Source organism: Mytilus edulis, chromosome 1, assembly GCF_963676685.1.
Source record: "Mytilus edulis chromosome 1, xbMytEdul2.2, whole genome shotgun sequence".
NCBI lineage: Eukaryota > Metazoa > Mollusca > Bivalvia > Mytilida > Mytilidae > Mytilus > Mytilus edulis.
In genome coordinates, this window is record NC_092344.1 from 118,403,030 (window position 1) to 118,423,602 (window position 20,573).

The following is a 20,573-nucleotide window of genomic DNA, read 5'->3' on the forward strand; positions in this document are numbered from 1 at the left end:
ACAAACTCATCAATTGATTTATTTCATTCACACATCGTCAACACGGCATTGCATGCATCTTTCGTCGTCAAACATAAATATAAGAATTTTATTTATCTAATCAAGAACCCATAAAGGGCATCATTTTACAACACAATATGATTGGAAAAAGCCAAACAGAAAACTAATACCATACTATAACGTTATGGACAGGACCAGAGCCTAACACAACATGTGTTTTATATAACTATTATATTAAATCTTATAACAATAAAATATTATATTATTTCATATATTTTGTTTACATCTGGATCTTATTTCTAAACCTTTAATAATGTAATTTCCTAGGCACATGAGAGTTGGTAAATGGTCATTTGTGAACAGCCATAAATATTTCTTATCATTTGGTAGACAGTTCTTTAAAATTAGTACAAAAAGTGATAACTTTATCAAATAATAATTTAAATACATACTATATAGAGCTTATAATGAAATATCGAGCATATGATATAATTGAGGGAGAAAACAATGACTATCCTATACACAATATCATTAGGTATTTAAATCGTTGGCTTTGAGTTTTGTCTCATAAAGACTTCTTTCACAAATTTATTGTCTTGACTCTAGCCGATCCATATAGACAATTGTCTTTGGTTACAGACCGTATGTTGAACTCTAGATAGATAAAGGAATATGTGGTATGAATGCCAATGAGACAACTCTCCATCTAAGTCACAATTTATAAAAGTAAACCATTATAGGTCAAGGTACGGCCTTCAACAAGGAGCCATGGCTCACACCGAACAGCAAGCTATAAAGGGCCCCAAAAAATACTAAACGCCTATTGTGTTTTTTTCTGTTAGGAGTCTTTCCTATTGACGATTGCATTTAATCTTCCTGTATAGTTGATAGTAAATTTAGTGTATGAATCTAAAGACTAACACAACTGTTGCTTCCCACCACACACACAGACAAGAAGAATGGTCATTTCCTTATACAAAGCTGTTTACGTATTCACAGACGTAAGAGAACACTAATTACATACCTAGACTAGTACATTTGTATTTGGTTATCACTACAAATAATATATTTAAATAGGATTCGACTAATAATATTTTCTGGAAACTATAAGAGAAACTTTTGAAAATGTTTGAATCTTTTAATTCTGGTCATTACAGTAATTTGAATGATCTGTTTAATGATTATTGTATGTAACATATTTAACCGATGGTCATTCATGTAACATTCATGACCCATGGCAAATCATTATGTCAAAATAGATTTGAAATGTTGCCATATGATAGATGATTACAGCTAATATTCTCACTTCTACAGCGTGTTTAACCGATGTTATAATAATTGCTTCATGTCTTACAAATCTCAGAATCATATTGTGCATATTACAAACACCTGTTGTCAAGGAGACAAAAATTAGCAAAATCTAACTAACATCTGAAAGTGATCAGTTCATTAATACAAACGTCGAAATGATCTGAACATCTATGTCTGAATTAGTGTTTTTAACGCGGTTTCTTTTCACATATCAGTTTCTGAGCGGATTTTGAGAATCCGTCATCATCACAGAACAAGTCACATTCAGATGACAAGGGAGATAACCGTACTATAATAACGGGCGACGTTTACCTTGATAAATGCGATATCTGAAAAACTTAATATTGTTATCGGCCAGGTAATAAAAACAAAACATGGCGGATAATAATGAAAGGACTATTACCAGGACAGTTTTTACGCTTAAGGATTTTACGGAATGTTACACACCACCTAAAACATTCAAAGTTCTAGGGGGACGTGGATTATACAGTAATGCCCATACTACCGCTCTCAGAGTGGGTGACTCTTTATACCTACATACCTTAGCGGTTGAGTGGATATGTTTGTCATTTTTTGACACAGACACAGGTATACGACGTGAGGTAAAGGTCCCTCCAGACAGTCACATTAAATTTAATATCGTACACAGATCAGAAGAAGCTTTTCAAAGGATTTACACTACAGTAGGTGAACTATTGGAAGCCTGGCCGACAAGATTTCAAGCCAACTATGGACGAGAGGATCCTTATCTTCCTCAAATATTCAGGAAAGGTGAACGGTTTAGATTCATTCGGAGAGCTCAGAATTCAAAGGACAGGAAACTGTGTTTAGAATGTGAGGACGAATCTGGACATATTTTGACCTTACCCAGTAATTGTAGAGGAGATTTCACTGTTCTGGACGATCCCAAGTCTTATAATCTCCAGGAAATTGTGGCATTCGGGGATACGGAAAGGAAATTAAAATTTTCAGAGGAAAACATTCAGTTAGTCGCTGTTGATAACGACGAAAGTTCATTCTATACAAATGTAGGCAATAATGGAGAAATTTTTACCAAGCTAACAGGACTACCTCTAACTTACAAAGGTCTGATTACTATGCGCAAACCTAACTTCTTTGTCATTGTTTCACCACAAGATAATCACGATATAAAGTGGAAAATTTCACTCGAAGAAGAAGTAGAAGTGATGGATCAGCTAGACGATTTTCTACCATCAACCAGAGACATGCCTCTGAATGAATTCATAGACAATTTCGAGTTAGACCTTCCTGTTATTGCAAGAATCTCTAATTACGGCAACAAAATAACTCGTTTTAAAGATCATCTTTCTCCTGGAACTGAAGTAATTATTCATCGTTTTGATAAAGATGTTGATAGAATTCTTGCAAGTACCAAATGTGATATATTTAGTTTAGGGAGTGACGTTCAGGGTAAATTCGACAAATGTAGCAGACGTTTTAATTCAGTTCAAGCAGTTTTAGATACACGAGAAAAGATAAAACTTAAAGTAACAGAAGCAATAGCATGCGATGTTCCAGAACCTTTCTGTTTAAAATGTGGCGACATTCTTAAATGCACAAATTTTAACATACAAAACGTAAAAATAAGATATGGCAAAAAGGTATATGGTGAATGTCAAGTTGTTCAGTGGGACATATTAGATGACACTGGTGGTCGTGCAATAATTAAACTACCTGCAGATCTTGAAGTGACGTTGCTAGAAATTGCAGAAGACGACGGTTTTGATGTGTCAAACATTTTACAGTATCGCGTTGAAGTGCCTATGGACGCTTATTCGTTAGATAGTGATAGCTTTGTGCCATTTAATCAAAGTATCCGTTTCGAGCATTACGTTTCTGACCCTCTTGTACTCATTTCGCCTATACCTCGCAATTCTGATACAAAGCACTCATGTCTCGATGCCAAAATTGACCTTTGTTTAATGGTGCCTTTACGTCATGATTTGACATTACATCTCAGAGAACGGTTACATTTCCCACCTAGTTACTTCATACTGCCAAGACGGAAAAAATGGCTGTCAACGGGACCAGAGAAAATATCACTTGAAACATACAACAATTTAATAAAATATAATGATCAAGCTTACGAAGATTATGAATGCAAAGATGAACAAGTTGATACTGCCTCGGGAAATACTAATTTTGTCGACAGGTAAATTCTTTTGTCAAGTGTAACAATACATTATGTTTAACATGTTTAGTTATAGTATATTTACTATATATATTTATACATACAAAGGTATAGTGTACTATCAACACTTAAAATCGACATCAAAAGAAAAGTTATCGACCAAGATTGGTGACCCTATAGACCGAAAAGATAGCCGAAAACGAAATATACCTAAGCAAAGTAAATAAATATCCAACATCAAAAAGAATAAACAGAAAAGAAATATGATCTTCGCTTCATTTAAGATCATTAAAAGCAACTTCATATTTGCACTTCACTCACAATTTACGTTATTTACATTAAACCACTGATACCCCCCATTTACGAGTCATTCATGAATTAGGAGTGAAAAAGTCTTGAAAAAGTCCGATTGCCATCTTTATTTTACACACTATATATATACTGTCAGAAGTGTGATGTAATCATATTTGTGCTGTCAAATATGTGTATTTTTATCGTATATATTTCTCTGCGAAAGCAAATTTACGGATCTTACATTGTTGGGTTGATGTTTAGACGAGTTGTATATATTTTTTTTATACACTTGTCTGTCTGAGGATAATTCTTTATGGAATTTGAATTTCAGTTCAGGGAATAGTACAATTTACCATAAACATGCTTACCGTTTGCATGGGACTTTCAGTTTTGAATTTTCCTCGAAGTTGGGTATGTTTATGACTTAACTTGTTAAAATCAAATGAAAATGACTCTTCATAAAAATTTCGTTCGTCCGAACAACACTCTAAACGAATAACTGATATTACATTTCTACTGTTTTTTTATAGGATGAGGGATGGTGTTCGACGGTTATCTCGATTATCACTGAAGATGACGCGGTCAACCAGTCAAATTAATGTACCAGAAGAGGAGAAAACACCTGACCTCAGACGGAACTACTCTTTCCAAAGCGAAACAAATATTCCTGGAGTATCTAACAATTTGTATGAAAGTGACCCCAGATACAACGGTTTGTTAATATAAAGTCATATGCATGTCATTAACTATAGTTGGAAATAATAATTTGACTTTTAGACACATCTAACACATCTCCTGAACACGTCTAACGTTTCTCCTGAACACATCGAATGCTTCTCCTGGAATATCTAAAACTCCTATTGACCACACCCAACACTCCTCCTGAACTCATCTATCATTTCTCCAGAACACATCCAACACTCCTCCTGAATACATGAAACGCTTTTCCTGAACACATTGAACACTTCTCCTGAACACATCTAGCACTTCTCCTGAACACATCTTACAATTCTCCTGAACTAATATTACATTCCTACTGAACACATCTTATCTAATACTTCTCCTAAACACATCTAGCACTTCTCCTGAACACATCTAACAATTCTTCTAAACATATCCAAAACATCTGAACACATCTAGCACTTCTCCTGAACACATCTAACAATTCTTCTGAAAATATCTAAAACATCTGAGAACATCTCACACTTCTCCTGAACACATCTAACACCACTCCTGAACACATCTAACACTTCTCCTGAACACATCTAACACTTCTCCAGAACACATCCAACCCACCTCCTGAACACAATTTACACTTCTCTTGAACACATCTAACAACTCTCCTGAACACATCTTACACTTTTCCAGAACACATCCAACCCACCTCCTGAACACATCTTACACTTCTCGTGAACACATCTAACATTTCTTCTGAACACATCTAACTACTAGTAATCTCCTTAACACATCTAACATCTCTCCTGAACACATCTCCTGAACACACCTAACACTTCTCCTTAACACATCTAACACCACTCCTGAAAACACCTATAACACTTCTCCTGAACACATCTAACGCTTCTCCCGAACACATCCAACATCTCTCCTGAACACAACTATCATTTTCCAGAACACATCCAACACCTCTCCTGAACACATCTATCAATTCTCCTGAACACATCTAACACTTCTCCCGAACACTTAACACCACTGTTGAACACATCTTACACTTCTCTTGTACACATCTAACACTTCTCCCGAAAACTTAACACTACTGCTGAACACATCTTACACCTCTCTTGTACACATCAAACATTTCTCCTGAACACGCGTACGTCTAACGCTTCTCCAGAACACATCCAACACCTCTCCTGAACACACCAAACACTTCTCCTGAACACAGCTAACACTTCTCCCGAATTCAATGTAACGTTGCTTTTGTCAATGCAGTAAAAAATGATTATATAACGAAGACCAAAACACTTTTGGAAGACGAAAATCTTCCGATACAATATGCCAATAATAAATTAATTCTTAAAAGCTACTGTATTCTGGTACAGTGTTAATATCACACTGTAAGAACATGTCATATTGTAAGAATAACTCGAATTTTGTTTCTTCTCTCAAATTTGTATTTTCGACTATCAAATTATATCATTCTCCGGGGTGTTTTTTTTTCAGATGACAATATCTATGAAGATTACACAGGTGCTATTCGCCGTCCAGAGAAAAACAGTAAGTATACCTCACAGAAAAAATACCAGCAGACAATAAAAAGACAAATAATATTCATCATAGCATTAAATCGAAATACTTAAGATTTAGCGTTACGAACCTCACCTAAACCTGAGTGTCAACATGTTACAACCCATCATTGTGATGTCGCTGAACAAATATGAATACATTCTGCGTCTGAGAAAAGTGGGACAAAATGTGTTAGACCAACGGACGGAGGCGAAAATTATGATTGCAATATAGACAATGGGTATCGAAACAATTAAAATGTATTTTCTATGTAACACGAATAAAAAGATATATAATAACTGACAAGGAGTATGTTATTATGCGATCAATTTGTTTGGTATTTAGAAATCAATTGCTGAAATAATTTCTTTGAATTGTTTTACAGAACAATCAGTTGGTAGAAAACTTCTTCGGAGACTGTCCAAAAGAGGGAAGAGGTGATATTACTGCGAAGATCGTGCACTGACATTCCATTTAGACACCAGCTCGTCATAATAGACTTGAAACTCATATATATAATTGTTAAATATATACCTAAAGACCTTCAGATACCAGCTCGTCATGATAGACTTGAAACCAATATCTATTTGTTAAATATATACCTAAGGACCAAGACAAACCAATAGGACCATATTGTATTGGAGCTATTTTAATAATATTATATAATAACACTATACAGGAAAAATCCATGTGTTATACAAAGAGTAACAAAAAAACGGGAAATATTTAGACTCAAACTATTAACTAGGCGTATAAATCGGACATTATATCTAAATTATATTATAAATTAAAACAAGAGTATTCAATACAGATACATCTAATACAAAATATGCAAATCAGACCAAAGATTTCTATGCTTTAAGCTAAATCTTCTATGCCAAAGCAAAAATACCATGCATCGAAAGATATGTATCGTGGATTTTTTTCTCGTTTCTTACCCAAATCCTTTTTTTTTTTTTATTATTGTTAATGAGTTGATAGATACCAAGAAAACCTGTTAATACATATTTAAAGTTATGAAGTTTTTTTAAATTGATTTTATAACTAGAATTATTACTATATGATTTTGATAGTGGTCTCCGCTGCAAGAATGCCAGTACTAATCTAGTCTAAATTGTATCATTAAATAGTATTATAATTACTTGCCCTCATGTTATATGCAAAAGATATTATCTAACTTATTTTTTGTTTGTTTTAAACTTTTTTAGTTGCAAATAAATGATTCTCTCATTTGATAACGTGTGTATTATTTACAATACTTGCCCTCTCAGCACTATTTCTTCTTTTTGTCTGATTTGAAAAAGAGTTTAAGTCACTTTCTCTTAGTCTACCATGTCGACCAGTATGCGGCATGGGCTTTGCTCTTTGAAAAGGCCATTTAGTGACCTACATGTGCTAACATCTACGTACTAGTAATTATGTCTCTAGTGAATACTTGTTTAATTGACAATCCTACATCACATCTCCTTATTTCTATTGAGGGTAAATGTAAATGGGAGATTCCTAAGATTTATAAACTGGGAAAATTAATATTTATTAGTAGAACAGGTCCTTTATTGCTGTTCTTTATCTCGACAGTTAAAAAAAACACCGTGTATCATCAGTACACCGGATATAGGTACTAAGCAAGCGGAGCATCATCAATTTTGACCTGACACGGTAAGAAAATCTTTGTTTTGTTTTATCTACATATAGTGTACATTTCTCAACATCTGAAATTCCTGCTCCCAAATAATTTTCGCATTGATTCCTTCCTATTTATAAGACAACTTTTATATTCTAATATGAATAATCAACTTTTACTTGCGCAAATAGTTGTGAAGGTTAACAGGAATTTTCAATTTCGATGCAGTTGTCGAGCCATTTACATGGTTTATCTGAATAAAAGCTAATACAGTGCAAAAGTGATAGTTACCAATCATAAACCTACCTAAGATAACTCATTCCATTAAGCATTTTAGGTTAAAAAACAAGAGTGAAAAAAAAGTTTTTGTGTACGGTGTACAGCCAAGGGTGTGTACGGTGAATAGAAAATAATTCGATATAAACTGTACGGTGTGTAGGCAATTCACTTCAATTCGCATCATGTGCAATCTCGTTTCTCGACTATTACTTGAAACATTTTAGCTTTCAATGTATTAACAAAATATCTATTTGGGAAATGTATTGGGGAATCATGTATTAAGAATAAAATTCGACAACCTTGAAAACTTTTCGTTTAATTCCTAAAGTATGTAGAGACGGCTTAAAACTATCAATGATGTAAATGAAACCATTCATGTTTCTAAATGCAGCAGTGTACCAAAAGAAGGCCCTTACAAAAAAATAATAAAATTAAATAATGATACAAGTGCTCAAGACGATAAACTTAAACCGAAAAACTGGGACAAGCAAGAGGTTGAAAATGATAGCTGATAGTGATACAGATCTTACGACGAACTTGTAGCATTACTCCCAAGTGTAATCCAAGCTCCTAAAGATTCGAATAAGCTAGAAGAATTTAAGTGTTTTCATAGATTGGTGAACGAGAAACGGTTTCCAATTAGTTTAAACAATATTTATTCAGATAATTCATCATGAAACGATATTATACAATGAAATAATATTCATGCAGGATTCAGAAACAAGCAATTTGCTTTTACAAATCTGTCTCCTTTAACAATAATACTCTTTTTGAACAATACATAAATATAAATACTGGCATGCTCTGTAATAAATGTATGAATATGAAAAAGGTTCCTATTGGGTGATGAAGCATTAACATCAAGGGTTAAAGCGTTTACTTTTAATAATATATTTCTGCACCAAACTAAATAAAAGACTATTTTACTCATCTGAGAGTACCATTGATCCAAAAAGCAAGGCTTTTGTGTTAACTTGGACAGGTTTCCAATTGAAAATATGGCTTTTTTTTTTATTGTTCTTGGATGTAGTAAGATGGTTTAGCTTGCCAAAGAGTACGACATTTTTTGTTTTGGAGGACGGCACTCCAGTTATTCAAAGGTCGGTTCTTAAGATTTATGGGTGGGCCAAAGAATAAGGGACAGGTTGTGTCACAAGGAAACTTTACATCTAACAGCTCAAATGTTAACTTTATTGTTCCGGACAGAAGAAGTTTGGAAGTTGACAAAAGTTTATTGTTGAGGATAAACCAGGATAAACCAGAAGTTATTACCACAGGATCAGAAATTAGACAAATAGAATTCATATGTTACATATAATTGCTCTTTCATGACCGAAAGACACGTACTATGTTTACTTAATACTCCTATCATCATAAAAAAAATGTTGTTTCATCGTTAATTAGTGATCATATAACTGGTTGTGAATTTACTTGATCAGCATTGAAGGCGGTTGTACATTTTTTAAAACACATTTGGAAAAGCTATGTACCGTACATTCACTGAACTATGCACCGTACATATGGATTTATTTGGTCAGCTATACACCGTATACAACGCGTCTTTCCCGACTAAAATATTCAAAAATAACATATGTCTGAAAGATTTCAATGCCAATTATTGAAACAGCTATACTTCTTACGCACACACAGTGGCCTTTTGTCAGAAAAATAGTTGTTATGAATATATAATCATATGGAATGAGACGAGCGCTAACTTCTTTGACAAGTATTTGCACATGTTTTTAGTAAGCTTTCTTGTTTTGAGAAAATAATAAGACTTTCCTTATCACGAATTTACGACAAAATCATTTCTTAAAACAACAATTATATAAAGAGTGAGGTACACATTGACATTATGTAAACAAAACAAAGATTTTCATACCGTGTCAGGTCAAAAATGATGATGTTCCGCTTGCTTAGTACCTATATCCGGTGTACTGATGATACACGGTGAAACTGATTTCATTGACCAATATTGAACATATACCTCAAACCAGAAACATATAATAGTATTATATGTCTCTGCTCAAACTGATTTCATTGACCAATATTGAACATATACCTCAAACCAGAGACATATATAATAGTATTATATGTCTCTGCTCAAACTGATTTCATTGACCAATATTGAACATATACCTCAAACCAGAGACATATAATAGTATTATATGTCTCTGCTCAAACTGATTTCATTGACCAATATTGAACATATACCTCAAACCAGAGACATATAATAGTATTATATGTCTCTGCTCAAACTGATTTCATTGACCAATATTGAACATATACCTCAAACCAGAGACATATAATAGTATTATATGTCTCTGCTCAAACTGATTTCATTGACCAATATTGAACATATACCTCAAACCAGAAACATATAATAGTATTATATGTCTCTGCTCAAACTGATTTCATTGACCAATATTGAACATATACCTCAAACGTATTTCATTGAACTATGTTACACATTTGCCTCGAACTTATTTCATTGGACTATGTTAAACATATACCTCGAACTTATTTCATTGAATAATGTTAACATAGGTGGATCCAGGGGGGGGGGGGGCCTGTGGTGCCCCCCCCCTTTTCATGGAAAAAATTGGTTGATTATGTAGGGAATCACTGAAGCATGACTGGATCGCCCCCCCCCCTTTTAGGTCAAGTCAGCGGGCTCCCCCTTAGGTCAAGTTCTGGATCCGCCACTGGTTAAGCATAACAATGTAAAGCATATACCTGTCCTCGAACTTATTTCAATGACCTACTAGTATGTTAAACATATACCTCGAACTGATTTGTTTCCGTGAATTAGCTTACTTACACCAGCAACTACAATCCTTTCATTCTGGAGTCAATATCTTACAATGATACTAGTCAGAGTAGATTTACAAAACTACGTAAATCAACATATCAATTGACTAATTACAGAATTACTCAAGTTGTAAATATGTGCTAAATTGGATATTCTATGGAAAGGTATATACTATGAAAATAAGAGCTTGGGGCAAGCCCCTCGCTCTAATTTTCATAGTATATATCTTTCCATAGAATAACCGACACATAGTGAGTAAATGCTATCGAATAAATTGATGTATCTTAAATACACAAACAACGTTACGACGACATGTTACTAACGAGAAAAGGTAAACTCATAATTAGAAAAATAATAATCATGTCTATTATGACAAGAGTGCACACACTGAAATGTCTCGCCTTCTTTACTAATCATTGATATTATGTTGATAGTCCTAAGTATAAAGCGTTATTGCAACTGTCACATAAACTTAACATTAAACAAGATAGTTAAACAAAGACCAATGAACCATGAAAATGAGGTCAAGGTCAGAGGAACCATGCCAGGCAGACATGTACAGCTAACAATGCTTCCATACAACAAATATAGTTGACCTATTACTTATAGTTTAAGAAAAATAGACCAAAACACAAAAACTTAACTGTCCAATGAACCGTGCAATTGAGGTCATGGTCAAATAAAACCTGCGGGACTGACATATAGATCAGAATATATTTCCATACACCAAATATAGTTGACCTTTGGCATATAATATTAGATAAAAAGATCAAAACTTAAAAACTTAACTTTGACCACTGAACCATGAAAATGAGGTCAAGGTCAGATGACATCTGCCCGCTAGACATGTACACCACTACACCTTACAATCATTCCATACAACAAATATAGTAGACCTATTGCATAAAGTATGAGAAAAACAGACCAAAACACAAAAACTTAACTATAACCACTGAACCATGACAATGAGGTCAAGGTCAGATGACACCTGCCAGTTGGACATGTACACCTTCCATACACCAAATATACTAGCCCTATTGCTTATAGTATCTGAGATATGGACTTGACCACCAAAACTTAACCTTGTTCACTGATCCATGAAATGAGGTCGAGGTCAAGTGAAAACTGTCTGATGGGCATGAGGACCTTGCAAGGTACGCACATACCAAATATAGTTATCCTATTACTTATAATAAGAGAGAATTCAACGTTACAAAAATTCTGAACTTTTTTTTCAAGTGGTCACTGAACCATGAAAATGGGGTCAAGGACATTGGAAATGTGACTGACGGAAACTTCGTAACATGAGGCATATATATACAAAATATGAAGCATCCAGGTCTTCCACCTTCTAAAATATATAGCTTTTAAGAAGTGAGCTAACACAGCCGCCGCCGCCGGATCACTATCCCTATGTCGAGCTTTCTGCAACAAAAGTTGCAGGCTCGACAAAAATTACTAGTAGTGTTGAACCACACTTGGTTCTCTGCAAAACTACTTATTTCGAAGAAGTTTGTAACAAATAATGCATTATATGTCTCTAGTTGTATTGATTAAATGAATATATATAGCGAAACCTGAAGTTCAGCATCACTTCTTGGATAGTCTGAATAGGCTTTCCCAAACCTATCTAAAAATGCTCTCTGGTTACACAAATGTGTATCCATTCAACAGGAACCAATATCACGGATAAATAATGGTTATTAACATGCCATGTTTTGTAAACATGTGTACCTAAATGCGAACATTCAACTGCAAATACTACTCTAACGGCATATGGTAATATCAAATCTGTTGAAGATTAATTTGGAACCAGAGGCTCCAAGTAGCCTGTGTCGCTCTCCTGATAATTTTGTTTACAATTTATGCAACCATTATACTTTTGCTTTAGTTTCAGATATATGACCCAAAAACTGCATTTACCCCATTTTCTATTTCTAGTCATGTCGGCCATGTTGGTTGGCTGGCAGGGTCATTAAACACATGTTTAAACTAAATACTCTAATGACGATTGTCATCAAGTTTGATTCTATTCGGCGCAGTATTTTGAGAGGAAATTTTTTGAAAAGATTAAAATAATTGCTTCGCTGAGCGCAGCTGGATACGGCAGCAGAGATCCAACCCTGAACAGTTGTGGGAAAAATTGACACAAAATTCGTGCTTGATACAGATCTGAATTTGGATTGTAATTAAATATTTGACACATAACCCCCAAAAGGCCAATTCTTACCATCCCTTTGTGATATGAAAACTTGTGGTCTTATTTCAGAGAGATTCATACACCATTCCACAAGTTATTGTCTGGAAACTAGAATAAAATGCTTCACTGAGCGCAGCCTGATCAGGGGCGGATCCAGCCATTTTGAAAATGGGGGTTCCCAATCCAGAATAAAGGAGGGGTCCAACTATATATGCTCCAATTCAAATACATTGATTGTCCAAAAAAAGGGGGTGTTTCAACCCCCCCTGGATCCGCCAATGCTGATACAACTGCAAATGTCAAACCCTGAACAGTTAGAGCAAATTTGGAAACAATATCCAAGCTTGATACTGTCTGAATTTTGATTGTGATCAAATTTTTGACATAATATAGGCCCATAACCCCTAATATGAATTCCAACCTTCTACTTGTGGTATTAAACATTGTGGTACAAATTCAGAGCTATCAGAATACTTATACATAAGTTATTAACCTGAAACTAGAAAATCTTAACTAAACAAAAGCTCAGGGGCTCTAATCACAAAAAAAATCTTACCATCATTTCTTAAGTTGTACTGAATTGTTCAAGACATACAAGTAATTTTTCTCTCAAGATTTTTTGTGAAATGAGTTGCAGAATCTTGCACCAAAAAAGGAAGATATTTATCGGGACTGTGTGCATGGTGGGTTGTTTTGATCAACTAATGAAATCAAGATCAGCTTTTAACTCATTACTAAACAGTGCACGAAACACCTGAAAGTATTTTTTTTTCTACATTCTTATAACTTGGTTTTACATTGTAAGATTTAAAACATGATCAGGACTATGAACAGCAGTATCAACATGTGCAACTTTGTTTACTAATCACAACAATAAAGATTTATCTCTCTTTGTTCACAAAATGTTACTTTTTCCAACAATAAATTATAGGATTTTGGAGCTTTAACCTCATGTTTTCATGTTGTAGTCTTTTTGATTTTCATGGTTATATTATACTAGCATAATAATATGAGGTATGATTGCCAATGAGACAACTTTCCAAAAGTTATCAAATGACAGAATTTAACAACTTTTGGTTAACATGCACTCTACTCATTATTGTTATAATCTTGCTGTTTTTTAAAAGACTTCACATTTTATTAAAACTTTGTTTATCAATGAGCATCTGTATTTGATTTATTTTTGTATAATTAGGTTGTTGTCTCTGACATATAAAATGAAGCAGGTGTGGTATGATTACCAATGAGACAACTTTCCACCAAAGTTCAAATGAAATGGCTGTAAGCAATTATAGGCAATCTTACAGCCTTCAATAACCAGAAAACCCAGTAATGTCAAGTTGGCTTAATATGGCCTTTACTCTATTTATTCAAGGTTGTTCCCTTGACAAATCTTTTCACTATTATTTCATTATATATTTGCCTCAATTACACCCTCTCATATTATTTCCCTCCAATATTATATATGATTTCTATATTGTACTATAAACAACTTTACAGATGGATTTTGTTTTTATTTCACTTCTGTACAGACAAATTGTAAATTTCACTAAACATTATAACATATCAATCATCATCCTTTCTTATCACACCGTTACTGTCAATACATTGGAATACTCCAGCTTTCATCTTCCTCTGGAAATCTTTCTCCATGTCATAAGTTCTGTAAGAGAAAACAAGTGTTAGTATATATATCCTATAATGAATTTAATACTATAACCGCACGTACGTAAATATCACTAATTATAAACCACAATATGCAGCCTTTTTATTGAGTACAATGAGCAATGCAGTTTTATGTTCCGTTAGGACTCTGGAAACTGATATTTTATATTAATTTGCTGTATTTTAAAGCAACATTCTTGTTGATTTTAACTACACATACTGGTTTGTGATATATTATTTGTGTAATAACAATTGGAAATGAGGATGCAAATATATGTAAACTATAAAAGTAGTGAAACTGTGTATGCCATAATGGCATTGCCTATAATATAAAAACTTGTAGTACAATAAAAAGGTTATTGAAAGAATATAAATAAATACTCTATCTTGCAGAATGTCAAATTCCGCATGAATTTAACATTTAAAAGATGGTGCGAAATGATATTTTATTCCAGACAATTTTGAGCAGTATAAGTGACCAAATGTATAAGAATATGCCGACATTTTAAGGTTACTAAGTTTTTCCAATGCTTTAGATTTCTTAAAGTGATGAAGTGGTCAAACTTGTTGATACATGTACTTAGAACTACCAGTCTATATGATACTATACATGTATATACGGTCAAATCTTTTCAATCCCAGCATTTTCTCAACACAAATAAACCTACTGATATACAGAAATCAAAACTTCTACTAGCAATAAAGGAGTTTTAAGTTTATTTAAGTTAATACTAAGATATTAAAAGCAAGAGCAAACCTAATTACATGTATGCAGTAGCTGGCAGTATTGTGTATTACACTGGATAACATATGGTGGGTGAGATCAATGGACAAATTAATATTCTTTCACATCTTAGATTTCTTTTCTTGAGTGAACATAAAATATTTGATTTTGAACAACAAGCAAATAAACATCAACTAATATATGTCTTTTAGTGGCTCAATTTGTATTTGCATTGTTAGTTTTGGCAAATTTCTTGGAATTTTTCATCTTTGTAAACTCTGATGACTAAATAAACTTTTGGAATGCTATTTCTGACACTTACTTCTCAAATGCTGTCCATCTGGAAGTGAAAAAATATTCTTCCCATGCTTTATATAAACCAACTGATGCAACAGTGAGAACAGTTGCGACTTTCATGTGGTAAGCATAAGACTTTACCCACAATCCTTTCATCACTGGTTTGGGAAGTTTGGTTGCCATCTGTAAAACAAAAAACAAAATCTAAAATGGGTACCAGCATAATTGCACACTGTCACATTCTGAACTGCTATTAATTGTCCTACAATGTACATTTAGTTTACAATTGTACATGTACACTCACTCCTTTAAAATAATGTTTTTGATGAACTTTATGAAAAAGATCATGATCATACACCTTTTCTTGTGTCACCAAGTTTAGCAGCAGGGATGTTGATCGTGTCATAACGACAATTACAATGTTCATAATATGATTCATTGACCTGGTCAAATTTGAAATTGACAAAAGCGACTGAAGCAAGTATGGTAAACAACAGGGAGACTAGATTGCACTTTTGACTGTCAAGCAAAGCAAAGTGACAGATGGGAAATTGACTTTATCGCCCGTGTGGACTGCTAGAGTGAGCCCTGGAACTATAGACGTCATACAATAATACATTTCCCTTGTGGCATTTAGACATTTTTTTATTGTGGCCTCAAATTTTTGTGTACAAGATTCTTTGTAATATCCAGTTATGGTAGATAAATAGCAATAAGGTGTATGGCCTCAATACACCTTTAATATTGCTATATAACAGCCATAATTTAATTGACAACACAAAGGTTTCCATAAATTTTTGACTTCATACCTAATATCTGAAACCACAATGGAACAGTGATTGTTGTATGATGATTCAAAGGTCAACCAGCACAGATTACAAACTAGCAATACACCTCATCGCTATTTGTCAGCCATTACTGGACATCACACAAGTTCCCATAAAATTTTGACATCATGATAGAAAATATCTGGAATACCATATATCTGATGCCACAATGTAAAAATTATTGTTTTATGATGTCAAAAGTTCAAGCGTGACAGATTATCGCCAATATCGGGTCAAGCAGTAATAACGATAAGGTGTATGATGCTCTTCCCAGACGGGGGATAGGACTTTATTGGGACTCCGTGATCTGGTGTTTTTAAGCTTGGGATTTAGGGATTGACACTTTCGGGATGCACAAATTCTTTTTCGAATTTTGGGATGTCTTGTTTTTAAGCCCAGGGTTTTCAGGATCAGGACCCCTCCTTTCCCCCCTGTGAAGAAAACTGTGAACAATTTTAACTATACAGATTTGATCCAAAAGGTGTTTAAAATAAAAATTATAATGGATTAAAAAAATAGGACAAAGTTTTGGTTATCATATGACCATAAACAAGCATAGTGCCATCGACTGCCATGAGTCCTATCACAAATAATTATGTCATGAAATTGTGGGATATTTTAAACTAAAAAGACCTCTCAAGATTCTTAATTGCATATCAAAAGTGTCTACTTAACGTCTTGTGAATAATCTTTAAGAATCAACTTCATTCTTTTAGATGAGAAACCAGTAAGTACCTTTTTCGATGGAAAAAATTTAGTAGCTGAATGACCTTCTAAAATTTTAAGGGGAAGCTACTCACTATTTTTCCGGTGAAGTGTTGATTATTTGGATGGAGATCAACTCGGCCCAGAGCATCTCGGACCGTCGAATAATACTAATACTTTATTTCAAAAGCAATACAGCGTATATATCAAAACTCAATACACACATACATATATATAAACAGAGATAGCGAATAATATGACACACAAAATTTATGAACTACGTAGTTTTTGGTAGCAAATAAATATTTACCTAAATTATTTAGTTCTTTTATGATCTTTTACAATCCAAGTTGTACTGATAATCTGAGTGATAATCACTGCAAAAGTTTTAAGGCTGAAGGATTTCTACAATAGAAAAAAAGCGGAGAAAAAAATACAGCAAAGGGAATAATGGGGTGATAAAATATAATGGAATAATCAGCAAAATAAAGAATAGAGTGAAATAGTCTAAAAATCAAAGAATATTTTCCTTGAATTGTTCAACTTTGGAAACAATACATCTAAAAAAAAATTGACGAACTTCCCCTTAAGGTGTTTCTGTCTTTAAAAAAAATGTAGAGTGACGAGTCTGTATGTCCGATAAATGTTTATTAGAGCTTATATCTGTGTGCTTATTTTGTAAACTATACCGGCTCCAGATGGGATCCATAAGTAGTATGAAATTCAAAACAGTGTAGCTGTGGCCATTGATTGACACATTAAAATCATTCATTGACTGGGACAATTTAGGTGAACGTTTGTATGTAACGACCAATGCTCACTATGTACTTTTTAAAGACACTTAAACTATGGGGTCACCAAAGGTTCTCAACACCTAAATAAAGTAATTCGAAAAATTAATCAGAAATAACACGATATTTTGATTTATATCAATTATATAAATCAAAACACAAAGGTTATTCCTGATTAATTTTTCGAATTATTTTATAATTAAAGGCGTTAAGAAACCTTTGTTCACCCCACAGTTTAAATGTCTATCGTAGGTACGTCATGAACAGTGGTTGTTACAGACAAACGTTCACGTAAATTGTCCCAGTCAATGGATGATTTTGATGGGTCAATCAATGGCCACAGCTACACTGTTTTGAATTTCATACTAGTTTCCATGTGGGAAACTATCAGACCAATCTATTTGATGTCTGATGGTTTTAGCTGTTCCCCTAATGGATCGGTAGTTTCTTTCCGAGATCCTTTATCATAGGATTTTCGACTTTCCTCTACCAGGAATACAGCTGGGCATTTACGGCGGTATCGGTTTGGATTCCAAGTATGTCCTCTCCGGTTTCCCGTTCGTTGTCTAGGCATTTGTGCGGCATCCGGGGTGACCTTATCCTTTATTTTGTATATAACGTTTTTTTATATTATGCATTTTTTATATTTTTGAGGATGAGCGAGTCAAGTGAGTGGGTGTGTTCGTATGCTTTATTACAATGTACTTGTTGTTTTGGGGAAGGTTAACTTTCTGGTAGTAAGACCCGTCACGGTCAGGCTGGGAAACTGGATAGGCAAATGCTCACATTAAATCTGTATCGATACAGTGTGTTTTAAAAATGTCTTCCTTTTTACACCATAACCCATGGTGGTGCTCCTACTGAAGGAGGGAGAGACGGAACATACATACATACATACCGGCTCTAAATACAGATAATTTATTATTTATATCATTATTCATTTATTAATTTGTTTTCCAATATGATACTCTGCTTTACTGCCAAATTCTAGTTTCATATACTAGTATAAAAAAACTGTTTACTTAACCAATACAAAGCGTCTGGTCCAGACCAAATACCAACCCGGTTCCTGAAAACATGTGCAGCTGAGATCTCACCATCACTCACCCTATTATTCCAGTATTCCATCAACTCAGGGACTGTACCAGGAGAGAGGCTCTTGTAACACCACTTTTTAAGAAAGGAGAGCGCAATGTCCCACCAAGTTACCGGCCGGTGTCCCTCACATCAGTTCAACAGTTGTCAGCAAAGTTCTTGAACATGTCGTTTATTCAATCATCATGAGACATCTAGATATTATAACTTCAAGATTTTGACAGATTCCCAACATGGACTCCGTTCCAAAAGATCATGCGGATCACAACTGATATCAACAATCCAAGGAATAGCAGAAAAACTGAAATCAGGGAGAGACCAGGTTGATATAATTCTATTAGATTTTGTCAAGACTTTCGACAAGGCTCTACCTCAGAGAAGCTATATATATATATAGATGTTCTTTCTAGAGTTCCTCGAGGTACCGTCCTATGTCCACTCTTGTTCCTGGTATACATTAATAACGACCTGTCTGATACAGTTTCATCTTCCGTAGTTCGCCTTTTTGCTGATGACAGCTTGTTATATAAGCACATCAATAATCAAGCAGATGCAAATAACCTACAGCAAGACCTGGCTGCAATGGGAACATGTATGGCAGATGAACTTTCACTCTGCTAAATGCAGTTTTCCGAATAGGCACCAACCGAAAAAACCCATCTTGGAGACAAAGTACCGCCTGCATGGACACCAACTCGAAGTTTTTGGACAGCAGCAAATATCTTGGCGTTACTCTCAGCGAAGATCTAACTTGAAAAAAACACGCAGAAATAACTGCAACCAAAGCATCAAGAACTCTAGGATTCTTGCGCCACAACTTCAGAGACTGTAACAGAACTGTACGAGAAACAACATACAGATCCATGGTCCGACCATCATTGGAGTACGCGTCAGCTATATTTGACCCATACAAAGTGGCCGATATATAAACCGCCTCGACAAAGTGCAAAGGAGGGAGCCCGTTATGTCTGTAATAACTACAGAAATAAAACCCCTGGATCTGTCACCAACATGATTCGGATTCTCAAATGGGAATCATTACAAGACCGACGTAAGGACCATCGCCTGTTGATCATGTACAAGGCCATCAATGGCATGATCTCCATAGCAGAAACCGACAGTATCATCAACAAAAGTGACAACAGAACCAGAGGGGCAAACAGATTAAGGCAAATCTACACCAAAACAGAAGTGTACAGACCTACGCCTGCTGCATCAGACTTATTTTCCATATTGTTCTTACTTTGTGTTGTAACACCACTATCACAAGTAAGGAGGAGCATCGAGATTTCATAGACATGTATACGGAAGCGTATATTACCCTCGTTTTAATACTTATAATCCATGAAGGCGATATAACTTTTAGCGGGAAACTGCTTTATTTCTCATTACTGCGATTTATTTTTTTCGACAAAATGCCTAACAAGGCATTAAGCCGATTTGTTTTTTATCGCCTTAAAAATAAATCGTTTTAAATAACGCGACATATTATCAAAACGAGAAAAAAAATTACGATTAATTTATAAGTCAATAAAAATATCATGCAATAATAA

The 20,573-nt window shown here is 34.4% G+C and overlaps 2 protein-coding genes and 1 long non-coding RNA gene across 3 annotated transcripts in view; 1 reads left to right on the forward strand and 2 right to left on the reverse strand.

The window, feature by feature from the left end:
* The window catches only part of LOC139502829 (uncharacterized), an 81,756-nt gene extending 69,963 nt beyond the window's left edge, over window positions 1–11,793 (reverse strand). The window contains exon 1 of the long non-coding RNA XR_011658955.1: window positions 11,726–11,793. This is a non-coding gene — a long non-coding RNA (uncharacterized lncRNA). The remainder of the gene's footprint in view (window positions 1–11,725) is intronic.
* LOC139502659 (uncharacterized) lies at window positions 1,066–7,236 on the forward strand. The gene is made up of 4 exons (XM_071292189.1): window positions 1,066–3,484; window positions 4,288–4,469; window positions 5,939–5,992; window positions 6,387–7,236. Exons 1-4 carry the CDS (start codon window positions 1,686–1,688, stop codon window positions 6,440–6,442), a joined length of 2,091 nt encoding a protein of 696 aa, XP_071148290.1. The 5' UTR covers window positions 1,066–1,685; the 3' UTR covers window positions 6,443–7,236.
* Window positions 11,794–14,409: 2,616 nt separating the features above from the next.
* On the reverse strand, window positions 14,410–17,237 carry LOC139503075 (cytochrome c oxidase subunit 6C-like). The gene is made up of 3 exons (XM_071292750.1): window positions 17,165–17,237; window positions 15,628–15,785; window positions 14,410–14,579 (listed from the first exon to the last, which is right to left on the reverse strand). The coding sequence occupies exons 2-3, from the start codon at window positions 15,783–15,785 to the stop codon at window positions 14,483–14,485; spliced, it is 255 nt and encodes an 84-aa protein (XP_071148851.1). The 5' UTR covers window positions 17,165–17,237; the 3' UTR covers window positions 14,410–14,482.
* Window positions 17,238–20,573: the final 3,336 nt, after the last annotated feature.

Excerpts from the sequence above, each read along its gene's own strand:
- LOC139502659 (XM_071292189.1), top strand. The coding sequence starts at position 1,686 with ATGGCGGATAATAATGAAAGGACTATTACCAGGACAGTTTTTACGCTT. Across the intron at positions 4,470-5,938 it reads AAGTGACCCCAGATACAACG|ATGACAATATCTATGAAGAT; the intron begins GTTTGTTAATAT and ends TTTTTTTTTCAG. Across the intron at positions 5,993-6,386 it reads TCGCCGTCCAGAGAAAAACA|AACAATCAGTTGGTAGAAAA; the intron begins GTAAGTATACCT and ends ATTGTTTTACAG.
- LOC139503075 (XM_071292750.1), bottom strand. The coding sequence starts at position 15,785 with ATGGCAACCAAACTTCCCAAACCAGTGATGAAAGGATTGTGGGTAAAG. Across the intron at positions 14,580-15,627 it reads AGATGGACAGCATTTGAGAA|AACTTATGACATGGAGAAAG; the intron begins GTAAGTGTCAGA and ends TTTCTCTTACAG.